Below are 13,557 nucleotides of genomic sequence, written 5' to 3' on the forward strand. Positions count from 1 at the left end.
CAATTTTTACATCTCTGAATAAATCAGTGAACAGCAGCCACGCCCACTTCCGATTAATCAGAGCTTTTAAACCATTCGGCACGTCGAGGTTTTGGTGTAGAGAAAACATGAGAATTTTCTCACGCTCAAACATTGACTTATTTTGAATTTGCAGAACATATTAGGAGGTAAAAGAAGAATATTTTTATCTAGATTGTCTCGGCACACGTATCCAGCAGCTGAAGCTGTTACTTCTTTGAAAACATTCCTAAACTCACCATGAAACCTGGTTTCCTTAGTTAGGAGCGCCTGGTGGAGTCTGTGTACTGACTGTCAGTTTCCTCTTGGTAGTAGCTGGTTGTAACATGCAGACAGATTTATTTACTGCAGTTAGTACGTTCATTTAGTTTTTAGTTTCTATTAGTTCATTGCTGCTGTAGTTGTTATAATGGGGAGGGTGCCAGGAGCAACATTTAGGGAAAAAAAGTATTAATTCTAGAAAACACAACAGTCTCTGATGGCCGAGTGAATTCAGCTCAATGCAGTTTATGTAGCTCTCAGGCTCCCCTCACTGCGCTTTACATTTGTTAGGTAATAAATAAGAGAGGCCCAGACTTCAGTGTAAAACTAGGTTACAGGCTGACCAGAAACTGCATGTTTTTTGTAGAATATGAGGAACCGACAGAGTGAGACTAAGTCTAGACAGGTTGCCCTGGCAACAGACCTTTAGAAAGTGGAAGTTATTGCAAGCTGCACAGGAAGTTTTAGTGCACAGGCATATTAATAAATCAGACGCAGAAAAGAGGAACTGAATAGAAGAAGTTTTGTGTGTAATGAAACTGTGTGACGTATGTGACGTCGAGAGGTACATAAATAACCTGGCTTCCTGTTTTCTGCTTGTGAGCAGGCATTTCTGTGTGTCTCCATATCCCGGGATATGTAAATAAAGATCTTTTTAATTTTTTTTAAGTAAAAGACCACTTTTGAGCCGTGTCTTTTTGGCCCTAAGAATCAAAAGAACAGTTTCTAACACTTGGTGCCGTGACCCGGATTCTTGTGCGGCTGAGGGGACTAATTTGGACCTTAAGGTACGATCTGATATGAGTTGGACAACAGACCGGTCTAAAAGAGTATATGTAACCGCAAGCCTGTTGAAAATTGTGTACATTGGATGAATTCTAAATTAGTTGTCCACTGAATTGATGATTGTTACCATTAAAGTGGCTCACTAGTGGAAATTAAACTAAATTATAAAATCTGTTAAGTAGATTTCAGGTGACATGTCCATGATAATTTTGGGTAATTTGGGATAAATAAAAGTAAAGTTTGGGGATATTTGATGAAAGCTCATTGTTGTTAATACTGGGGTGGATTTATTAATTGTTGTGATGTATGTTTGATGTTGGTGTGTAATGTGTGTGTGTGTGTTACGTCAGCCAAGAAAAGCGATATGAGGTTAGGATATTTGGTTAAGGGATATATTCCTGTATTGATTAGCAGAGTTGGACTCGGGCACCAACCAGATAATTCAGCTGTGGAATCCCCACAGTGGTGCTTTTAAACGTATTTAAATAAATTTTAGGACGGACGTTGGACTTCTAGGGGTGCAAAATGTTCTGACTGTGATGGCTCCATCTTGCGGCGGACGCGCTGCAATTTCCTGCGACGACAGGGTCATCCGGGTGATACCCGTGACAGATAGGGACAGTCGTTAATAATCAGTGGTCAAGTACCACTTTTCTTGCACCGTTTGACCGACAGGGTTGGACCCGGGTGGTCCCGTTTGAACGTGATTGACAGGTAAAGCTAATGGCGCAGACGGGATTCGAAAGCGCCCACGAGTGGGGCTTCCGGTCAACTCACGGGGACCACTTTTAAATTAACATAGGGCCTAGAAATTTGACCGCTATCGGTGAGGGCGTTCCTGAAGCTGGTTGATTGACCAGCAAGGTTGGACCTGGGCTTAGAGGCTTTTAAATTAATCAAGGGAAAAGTTAGGTGTACCGGGACTGAGGTTTGGAAACTGTGATATGGAAATGGTGAACAATATTGGTTTTGAAGAGGTGATATGGTAATGGAAATAATTTATCTTGGCGGTCAGTGTCTTTTAAAAACATCAGAGCCTTTTGACACTGGCTGTCTCCACCAGATTCACAAAAATGACTCCTGTCTCTCTGCATCAGCTCTGCGACACTGGTGACCTGTCCGGGGTTACAACAGCTCCCCCCGAGGCAGCGGGCAAAGAATCCAGGCTGCCTGTCTAAGAGAAGCTCTCAGTTTAATGCTGAACATTTCACTTATTATTTATTTTATTTAACCTTTATTTAACCAGGAAGATCCGATTGAGATTAAAAACCTCTTTTTCAAAAGAGACCTGACCAAGAAGCAGAAAGTGTCTCACAGTTAAAGAAATTCCTCAAACACAGGCAGCAACAACACACATGCAAGAATAAAATGAAAATAAAGTAAAGATAAAATTCAATAAAATGCAAATATAAATTTCAAAGTTCAGTTAAAATGACAATCACTGAATTGACACAGCTGCATGTTATGGACTTGGCCTTTTAGGATTCATAGTTTAGATTTCAAAGCACTTAATGAAATGAAGTCGTTTTCCAGTCGTTCTGCAGTTCGTTCCAAGCCGACGGGGCTAAATGGACGAAAGCTCTTTTGGAAAGGTTCATTTTGGGCAAATGGAACAGAAAGCAACAAGTAACCATGCAGACGAAGAGAATAATGACCAGCATGTTTCACCGCAACCAGGCAGCATATGCAGGAATCCAACTATTGCCTTAAAACTGTATAAATGAGAGTTCCTGCGACTGGCCAAAGCAGCCCATCCTACCTCGGAGTATAACTCACAGTGGTGAGTGTGAGGTTTGCAGTGAGTGATGAACCTCAGAGAAGCACGATACACAGCATGAAGCATTCACATATAGAATATCTCCATAATTGCCTTTTACCTGCTGCAACAGGTAAAAATGTTGCAGCACTTTCCTGTTCAACATCGTACTCGTGCTCAGCTGTTGATGCACCGTGATGGTGAATGGGCTGGTTCTTATACTGCTGTACTTGAGCATTCAGATCGCTTTATACAACATAAAGACACAAGCATCCACAGGCCAGTGCAGTAAACAGTCCAACGACACACAGTAACCAAAGCATAAGGGAAGTGTAGTCACTTGGTTTAATTAGAGTGTAATTAGTTGTTTTTTCTTTCTTTTAACAGTATTGTTTATTTGATCTCTGCTTCCTTTTTTTGCTCTAACACAGACGTTTGATCTTTTTACCCCTGCAGCCAGTGATGACTTTAACCTGGCTGATGCCTTAGACCCCAGCAATGACATTAATGGCAAGGATAAGAACGTGGGGAAGGGAGGTGGGTGATGGTGTCCTGCATAAGATCAACCTGACTCCTAAATCATCCGCCTTCATTAAATGGCGAGATTTCTCATTTCAAATGAGAACATGTCATTTATCTGTTTCCTGTTTGTCCGTGTTTCTGCAGGTTTGTGTTAGCTTAAGCTTCCTTAGGTTCCTTTTGACTGTCGAAAGTCAGTTTGGTGCATGGTGTGAAAGCCGCTGTTCTTAAAGTTGAAGCCATGAGTGGCACCAAAATGTGGCCTGATTCGTAAAATACACGAGGCCTCAGTGCTCGTCCTCGGCACCGTGTCAGTCTAAAGGAGTTATCTGTCCGTCCACTCTTCTCCATCTCACTTCTCCTTCTTTCTGCCATCTCATTTCTTAATTTTTACTGCTTAGCTGTGTCTCCGTTGCATCTGTTCCAAACGTAGACAAAGAGGGGCAACTTTGAATTTATTGCATGTAACGATTTAATGCTAATCAGCCTCTTGTTTGGTGTTTTTGTCACTGGATTGAAAACTGCTGCAAGCTGCAGGATTTAGTTACACCCTGCCTAATGTCCCAGCTGCATAATGACACTGGATCATTGGTCAGATGAAATTATTTTGTTTTTAAATGAGAGAACAGAAGAAACGAAAGTGCATTTCAAGAATTTGTTAGTGTCTGTAAAGTTTCTATAGAAGCTTTTAAAGCCGTCATTAAAACCTGACGATCTCATCACTCTGTTTGTGATTCATTCAGTTCTCATGTGTTTGAACTGAATTAATGGACTCCTCCAAGCCACTGATAGCCACTCTCTGTCACAGAGCGCTCATTGTTGTCCTCCTCTGCTTCCACGTCTCCTCCTCCCACTGACACACTGCTGTCTGCTTCAGTGTTTAAATGCTGAACACCAAAATAGAGTTTGACAGATCAAATGCACTCATGTTTCAGTTCACATCCAGCTGCGTCTTCACTGTGTTTCCTCCCAGGTATGCTCTCTGACGACGATTTGTTCAATTTGAGCAGAGATGAGACCTACAAGCCTGACGACAGCAACGGCAAAAGCAAAGGTTAGACTTCATGGTACATATTTAACATTTCATTACACCAAAGATGTAAACGCTCTTTCCACACGAGGGAATGTGGTGGCAGGTTTCTGTGTCTGCTGTGCTCCTATAACTGAGCTGTGTGTGTGTGTGTGTGTGTGTGTGTGTGTGTGTGTGTGTGTGTGTGTGTGTGTGTGTGTGTGTTTCCAGAGAACACAGCAGAAGTGGGCACCATCGCAGGGTTTGCAAGTGTAGTTGCCATGGCGCTGGTGGGTGCGGTCAGCAGCTACATTTCCTACCAGAAGAAGAAGCTGTGCTTCAGTATTCAGCGTAAGCTACACTGCACAGGTGGTTCAGAGGGGGCGGGCCCTCACTGCTACACTGCTATAAAATGAAAAGCGAGCTGCTGTTAGCTTCAAGTATTTGATCCTCGTTGAATTTGTGGGTTTGCTAACTTATACAGAAATAAACAGTTTGTAATTCTTATGGTAGATTTATTTAAATGTGCTTTTTCTGGATTATTGCAGGACTTAAGAGATACAAGCAGCCGCTCCTTATGTCTCTGACTATGAATATATTTTATTATCATTACATCTGGATTAATATACTCACTATTTTTAATTCACTGATGACTTGGTTGGAAATGTTAAAAATTCCCATTTAAACTTCATAGAGCTGTCGTTACTTTTACAATATTTCAAGAGTTTTCAGGAAAAACAGGAGATACGATGGAGTCATCATTTCCATTTCCTTTGAAAAATCAATAATTGATCATCAAAACAGTCAATGTTTATTTATTTATTTTTCTTGATGGAATAATCAATTATTCAGCTCCATCACACCAAGTATGAAATGCAAATGCTAATATTGAAGCTCCACTGATGATGCCTTTCTACCACATGTTGTGAACGCACTCAGAGTTGACTGAATTAACTCCAGGAGATAACAGATCACCTCTAACACATCACCTCTAACACATCACCTCTAACACATCACCTCTAACAGATCATCCTCTTTGTAGTTACATTTCTAGTCTAATTGGCTGGTCATGAATAGAGGTGGCAACAGTACAGACTTTCTGTACTTAAGTAAAAGTACAAATACTGGTGTTAAAAAATACTATTTCTTTAGCTCTGTGTCGTCTCTTCCTTTGAAATCCAGCAACACACTGTGTGACAAACAGTTTGTGTTTGCTGATGTTTGTTGAGCTGATCGAACCCTTGTAGAAACATTTTTCCCTTAATGCTCGTTGCGCTGGCTACATGCTGACTAAACAGACGGACACTTCAGCCCCCGAGTATAAATGCTGTAGATGATACAGCTGATGCTTTGATAACAAGCCTGTTTAGAAACTGTAAAGAGTAGAAAGGACAGATATTTGTTTACAAATGTAGGAAGTAAAAATCAAAAAGTGGTCAGAAAGATACAAATACCTGAAAATTGTACTGCAGTACAGTAACGAAGTATTTATAGTGAACTGTTTGTTATGTGTTGGCAGAGAGTCTGAACACTGACATGCTTAAAGCTGAGAACCCTGAAGCGGTGGTGGCCACAGAACCACAAGGTACACACCCCCCTGTTATATAAATGCATATAAATGTACAGTGGTCCCTCGCTATAACGCGGTTCACCTTTCACGGCTTCGCTGTTTCACTGATTTTTTTGTGGCAATTTTTCTTTTTTACAGCGCATTGTTCTGTGTCCTGATTGGCTGTAGACCATTGTCAATCGATCTCGTGTCGTGTCCTCTGTCCAGTACAGAACTTTGAGCCTGTATGAGAAAAGTGTATAAAGTGTGTAGTGACGAGTTTTACTTAAAAACATCTGTAATAACTTTAAAAAATAAAGTTGGCTACTTGCAGATTTCACCTATCGCGGGTTATTTTTAGAACGTAACTCCCGCGATAAACGAGGGACCACTGAAGTTGTTTCCTTGCTTTCAGAACAAGTTGTCACAGATCTGTTAGAATAATGTCTGACAGGAATGTTGTTGTATCTCTGCAGTGCAGCAGACTCTGCTGGAGCCGCCCAACGCTGAACCTCAGACTGAAGAGAACGCTGTGTAAAACAGAGCCAATCACCGGACTCCCCAACAAACCCTTCGCATAACCCCCCTATACACACACACACACACACACACACACACACACACACACACACACACACACACACACACACACTGAACAGGCAGAGGTCACAGGTTGTCTCTGTGTAGCATTATTGCTGCAGAACCTGGATCTGTAATCCTGGTTTGTCAAATCTCATGTTTTTAATTCTCTGTAACGCACACAGCTCACACCGTGTGGGTTTTACCCCACTAACCACTCACAATGTTTTTTACTGTTATTTATTTGCCAGCATGTACTCTGTAGTGCTTTGCTGGCACAGATTGAAGAATACCTGAGATGAGAAGCTAGCTCACAGACTCAGTCAGTATCCACTGAGCTGGTTTTGGGCACATTTGAATTTATTGATGATATTTTGGCAAACTGATGAGTCAGTAACCTGCTGCATGTTTTTAAAGCAGCCTAAAAGAGCATTTGAGGAAGCTGAACTCCAAAGTTAACCAGATTGCTGTGAAACTCAAACTGACTTTTATATTGTTTATATTTTGTTTTTATTCTTTTTACTGTGAGTTGTATTTAGGGATAACAGATCATTCTGTGTCCCTCGTTGAAGCCTAACTAATCATGTCTTGTAAATCAAAGCTATTGTTTTTGTTGATGCAGAAATCTGATCTGAAATATTTATTTAGTCTCTGCTCTCCACACGCCTGTGGAGGACATTCAGCTCGTTGCACTATTACTACTCTAACCATGTTACTATTAACACAGCTTTGGCTCTAATCTTTCTTAACCAAGTACATTAGTGAATGACTAAGGCATCCAACACCTGTAAGTATTAGAGTGTAAATGGCCTTATAAAAAAAACTCATTTCTAGTTTGTTTCAACCATTAATGTAAATGATGCTGAAACATCTGAGCGGTTAATAAAACACCTTATGGTCAATTTCAAACCTAGAATGGGAACTCCTCAGATGGGAAACAGTGCCCACTCTGCGCGCCCACTCTGTGCGCCCACTCTGCCATATTGTCTTCTTTAAGGGGGAAAGGGGATTATTGATTGGAGGGTCTTTACCTCACAATATGAAGGACTGGAAGCTGTTTCCCACGTGTAAAGCTTGTGAGAGTAAGAGGACTGAGTATTGTGCCAAATATGAAAAGTCAGAAAAGCAGTAAATGCACTTGATGTGAGTGATGATGATGAAGTTTGTTCCACATCAGTTTCAGCTTAAAACTGCGTCCCGTGAGCTGCTGCTTCCCTCTGAATCCTAACGGGACTTTCTTCAGTGGAAACGGACGAAACTCCAGCACTTTGTTCCCGGGAAAAAAAAGCTGACTGTCACAGAAATGTTAACAAGTCTAACATGAGTAGTTAGTAATACTGGTGACTGAGTTCTTGTGTTGGGTTTGTGGAGCTCTGAGGTGACTTTGACTTTAAGTTTGTGAATTTTTCTAGAAGAAATAACATCACATGACAAAAGGTGAATTCATTGAAAACAACTGTAAAGTGAGTAGTTATATTAGTTAAGATTGTTAACATTTGTCAAACAGTTATCCCATAACAAACATAAATATTTAAACAGGGCTGTTTTGCCATTAGCTTGGAGGCTAATCCATGTCAGGTCCAGCTTATGGTTCCTTCTTGTGTCTCGTGGTGTAGCTCTGCTCTCGTACTCTCAAAGATTCAGTGTAATATTTCTTTGCATTTAGTTCCACAGCCCAGCTGTATGCTACACAAGGGGTTTGCCTACTTTCCAGATTTTTCAGCTACAGGACGGTGGAACTTTTAGTAGACGTGTAACCTTCATTCATGGTATCCTAATAAAACACATTAGTTTTTCTGAATTGCTAAAACACATTTCCTAAAACTGCAAAATTCAAGCTACACTCACAAAACCTTCAACCTGTCTTGCAAAACCAAACATTTGATCCAAAACTATTTTAACTTTACTCAAAATCAAGCACCACTATCAAAAACCACTCAAAACCAGCCAATGTGCAAACACAACTTAGCAACGATTACACCCTACAGACAAAAATTAGAAGTAGATTTTCCTGTGTAAGGGTTTCGGTCGTAGACTTTCCATCTCCATGCTGAGAAAAACTCCTCAGTAGGGTGCACAAAGGGAGAGTATGGAGGAAGAAACACATTCATAAAATGCTGCTCATTGTGAAACCAGTTGCATGTTCTTGAATCTCGGTGAAAGCTCCATTGTCCCAAATGATGCTCTGCTTACTCGCGATCTCCCTGCTCAAGCAAAGCATCCTGTAGACCATCCAGGAATGTTGCTAGAAGTTCGTTGTTGTATGGCCCAACAGTAACATCGCGGTGGAGAACCCCATAGCTGCTGATGGCACAGTTTCGTTCAAATGGTCCCAATAAACTTGTTTCATTCTTATCCTGTAGCGTTGCAGGACACGGTCAGTCGTTGACAGACTCACACGATTTATTCCCTCAAAAAGTGTGTTGTCTTCCATAATCTGCTGCTGTATTTCACGCAGTCGAATTGCATTATTATGACGGACCATATCCACAATAAGTGTCTCCTGGCGTTGTGAGAACATGCGTGTTCTTCCACCCTCATGTGGCCGTCTTTCAATTCTAAACAAAATACCATTTGGATATAAGTACACACACTCATGTTTTCAGGTTTTCACACACAGTAACATGGAGATTTTTCACTGTCTTCTTACTGAGAGTAAACTTTTTACCTGTTTCCTTCTCTGAAGGTCCGGATTATAGTAGCAACCTGCGTAGGTTTGGTTGCACACGTTGCCCTGCCTCCCTCATTGCAATGCACCAGAACATGATCTTCTTGGTCTTCGTCCTTGCCCAACACCTCTGACACGGACTCCTCTTCCTCTTCTATTGTATTGCCCCACTCTTGGATCCACTCATACCATACTCATACTGTTTAGTAATCGGGTTCACTGATTGGACACATGTTTTCAATTTTAAGTGGCACGGTGTAAATGATGACAACAGTGTGTTAGTTGTGTTTAACTTCTGTAGCCTGTGTGCACCACACTGCTAAATGAATTTTGTGTTTGAGAAAGTGTTTAGAGTTTTGGTAAATGGGAGATTCAGATTTGCAAATGATGTCCTAACCAGATGAACAGTGTTTAAGATTTTGACAACTGTGAGATTGATTTGATGTGTTTTGGTGTTGGTAGTTTAGTTTTTAGTGTTTTAACAATTCAGAAAAACTCTATGAAACCTATTTCTCTGCAGAGTTACTGAGCAAAGATCACATCAATCTGATGGATGTGGAAATGAAATTCAGCGTCCCTCTTTGAAGAATAACTAATTACTAACTGTTGCACATCTAAGCAACCAGTGAAACCAGTAAATGTTTACTTTATATCAGTAACAGAACTTAGATGTGAAGACAAGAAGATTGTGTATAAATAAATAACCTTCAGCATCCGAGTAGACAGATTCCCGAGGCCATAATCAGTCCAGAGGACATCGTCTCTGACAGCATCTGTCTCAGACCTGGCTGATTTGGGGTTTTACTGATATTCCAAATCTCACTACAAACTAGTTTAACTGTTGATCCAGGAATAACGAAGACAAACCACTGGCCGACTCCCTCATTACTCTATTAAAAAGACATTTCAGTTTCTGCTGGACTAAAATGGGTGCGATAGGAAAATTAGGGACCGAGTGGAAGGAGTTTGGAGCTGGCACCGCTGCACAGAACCTTGGTTGAGTTGGTCTGTGTTTGAAAAGGTTTAGCCGTGTCGACGATGTTAGCAGCCGTAGTTAGTTGAAGGGTTTAGATAGTGCCCTGAGGAATGCTTTCTGAAACTGAGCAGTTCTGTTTGTACTAGTGTGGTAGCATATATTCCTGCTGCATTTAGACTTTAGACTTGTGTGTGTTTGCACTGTTAGCTTGCTTTTTTATACTTTTTACTTGACTGGACTTTTCCTAATAACTTAACTTTTGAAGATAGTTGATGCTTCCTGGTGAGTGAAAGTTTTTCCAGCTTTCCATTGAGTCTTGGCTGTTCCAAAACAAGAAAGCTTTCATTAACGTTCCTGCGCTGTGTCTGAAACAGTTTCCTTTAATGTCTGATATATTAACCTTTTTGTAGCACAAACCTGTAATGAGGGGATCTGATTTATTCCACACACAGCATAGATCTAGTAAATAAGCTTATGTTCATTCATGTGTGGAACAAAGTCTTGTAATAAGAAAGTCAATTAGTTACATTGTATATGATTGCCATCTTTTGTTGTTGTTGTTGGGAGGTTGGATTGTGTGAGCGAAGGATCAAGTACAGAAGATGCACAAGTAACCATGGACATGCAGTAAGAACCACCACTGTGTGTCCTGTGAGCTGTAACAGAGTGACAGTACAGTCATCCAGCTGTGCTCGCAGCCTAAAGAAAGGAAGTGTTACAGTCAGGATGCAGCACAGACAGCAGCCTGTTCCCTGGTGTGACTCTGGTAACAAGAGACAACACATCTATCAGCTGCTTCTCACAGCTTTACTGTGTTCACTGCGTGTTTCACTTTGAAAACGGTTCGACTGGAATGGCAGGAAGGAAAAATGCTGCAACTGGAAGGTGGGATCAGATTAACAGGTTCATGTCTGGAAAGGGTCTTTTTTGTATATTTGAGAGTTTTGTGATGATTTCACTTTGTGTACATGTCTTTGAGGTTGGTCATTAAAGTAGGATGTATGTGTATAACCAATATTCTATGGCTAGATAAATCTTTGTGCGTGTGTGAGAGATGAACGGTTAATGCTAAAAAGAGAAAAATAACCCAGTTTGTGGCCACAGTAGCCATTAGCATCCTTAGCTTTGTCTTATTTTCTAATCTGAGTGATTCCTGTGCTGGGTTGTGTTTTTTAGGCCGTGTGTTGTGTTTGCAGGTGTGGTCTCTGTGTAGTTGGCGGTGCTGTTTAAGACTCTGCATACCTGTATGCTGTAATCCAAATGACACTTCTCTTTTAGCCTTATATCCTGCAAAGTCCCACAGGAGCGCACTGCAACATTCATGTAACACTGCACAGCTGCACCCGAGCGACACCACAGTCGCCCCCTGTTGGCGACAGGTGGGGGCTGTTTCATCAGGCTCGGGCTGCTGGAAGCTTCACTCAAATCAAACAAAATAACAAACCTTTCAGTTGGCTGAATGTATTTAAATATTCATGTTTGAATGCAAAAATATTTGGTCTGTAGCAAAAATATGTATTTACCAAAGACAAAGTGCTGATTGAGCCTGCCATGGCCTCTGTGCAGAGTTACTGGATAATCTGTTATTAGAAAATAATAAACTGTTGATTATATGCTTGAATCTGAATGTGAAGCATTTGAATTGGTCTGAGTGTGTATGAGAACATGACTGTTTTATATCAATGAAAAGAAAAAGATACGTCTGATGTCTTAAAATAATGTGTGCTAACCTGTGCAATGCTTGCATTCAGCCACAGTGCATTATTATTGGCACTGTTCTGCTTTGGGCTTTAGTGTGGAATTTATGGCACGCTGCAGTTTGGATATGGGCCCCATGTGTGACCACCAGTACCAGTAGACCTGCTACAGCCCAGCAGCAAACAGTACAATGTTTGATTAAATGTGACTGTGTAACGATTCCAGCGTAGATGGAATAAAACCAGTAGAATGTTTGTCATCAATAAGCAGAAGATGTGGCGATCAGCCCTCGTGGCCTGTTGAACATCAGTGATGTTGGTTGGTAGTAGATGAGTTTCCACTGTATAAGATCTGCACTGTCTAGAAAAGAGCTTCATCTTTAGCCAGCACCTGCGATGCTGTCACTCAGCCTGCCGTCTGTCCTTGCAGCCGATGATTGTGTCACGCAACGCCAACCAAAATCCTGCAGCCTTACATTTTTATTCAGGAGAACAAGGCGAGATATCTGGTTTCTGTTACAGAAGCCAGCAAAGCTACAGCTGATCTGCTGCGTGAGGGTTTTTTACCCTGACTGCCACATACAGGACGCACTTCGTCATCTTACCACACTAACACACATACAAACTTTGATGCATGCTTTTCTCTACACACTGTTTTACTTGTGACTTTCGAGTGTTGCGCTGTCTTTTGACAGTTGAATGTTGCACACAGCTTGAAGTGTAATAGTAAACTGCTTTCTCACTTATTCTTCTGTAGCTTTCTTGCAGTTTGTTACAGCTATTGTTACAATTATTAACCAATAAAATCTTTTTCAAAAGAACAAGGAAAAGACTGGACATCTGAATTGTTTCTTTATTTTTAAACGGCATGTCAGAAGTGAGTATGACTCCTTGAGGATCTTGAGGGTTTCAGCATGAGCCGCCTTTTTAACGTCACGCCACAGCATCTCAATCGGATTCAGGTCAGACCAGGCCACTCACAAGTCTTCATTTGTTTTATTTATGCCATTCAGAAGTGGAGCCGCTGGTGTGTTTTGGATCAATGTTCTGCTGCAGAACCCAAGTGTGCTTCAGTTTGAGGTCACGAACAGATGGCTGGACGTTCTCTCTCAGGATGTTTTTGGTAGACGGCTGAATTTATGGTTCCATTGACCACAGCAAGTCTTCAAGGTCCTGAGTCAGCAAAACAGCCCCAGACCATCACACATCCACCCCCATATTTTACTGTTGGTTTGACGTAAAATACTGTTAATTTTACGTCAGACGTAATGGGAGACACGCCTTCCAAAAACGTTTGTCCTGTCAGTCCACAGAGTATTTTCCCAAAAGTCTTGGATCATCAAGATGTTCCTTTTGCTCAGGAGTAGGTTTTTGGCTTGGATGAGTTGTCGCTGTGCTCTTGGGGTAATTTTGGTTAAATTTCTTCCACCTTTCTGTGGCGTTCAAGGAGACGAAGACTTTTTTTGTTTTTGTGGCCCTTCCGTCTCAGACGCCGTCTGATGGTTATGGGGTTATTTTCCATTGACAAGCACCAATAAAAGTGTAGTTCATGTCTATGAACAGTGGACACCCATGTGCACACCTGTGTGGATCAGCGCGCTTGTATTCAAAAGGTTTCCCCATGTAATGATCTGCTAGAGGATGTAGAGAGCCATAGCCCCGTCTCCCAGGGCATGAAGCAGGCATGGAGGAGATCCAGGCTCCAGACATCCAGAGGCCCCAGAGTGCGAGAGCCCAAG

The 13,557-nt window shown here is 41.4% G+C and overlaps 1 protein-coding gene across 2 annotated transcripts in view; it reads left to right on the top strand.

Annotated features, from left to right (window-relative positions):
• The window catches only part of cd99l2 (CD99 molecule-like 2), a 22,160-nt gene extending 11,427 nt beyond the window's left edge, over positions 1-10,733 (top strand). Inside the window, exons 5-9 of one of the 2 annotated variants that reach the window (XM_085451861.1) lie at positions 3,278-3,358; positions 4,314-4,394; positions 4,581-4,700; positions 5,869-5,934; positions 6,375-10,733. In XM_085451861.1, coding sequence (XP_085307987.1) covers positions 3,278-3,358; positions 4,314-4,394; positions 4,581-4,700; positions 5,869-5,934; positions 6,375-6,436 — 410 coding nt within the window. In that variant the 3' untranslated portion in view covers positions 6,437-10,733. The remainder of the gene's footprint in view (positions 1-3,277; positions 3,359-4,313; positions 4,395-4,580; positions 4,701-5,868; positions 5,935-6,374) is intronic. The other variant, XM_085451862.1, reaches the window with a different exon arrangement.
• Positions 10,734-13,557: the final 2,824 nt, after the last annotated feature.

This window comes from Copadichromis virginalis, linkage group LG3 (assembly GCF_057382275.1).
Source record: "Copadichromis virginalis isolate Kocher_CV1m ecotype Utaka linkage group LG3, C_Virginalis_male_GT1.1, whole genome shotgun sequence".
NCBI classification, from domain to species: Eukaryota; Metazoa; Chordata; class Actinopteri; order Cichliformes; family Cichlidae; genus Copadichromis; species Copadichromis virginalis.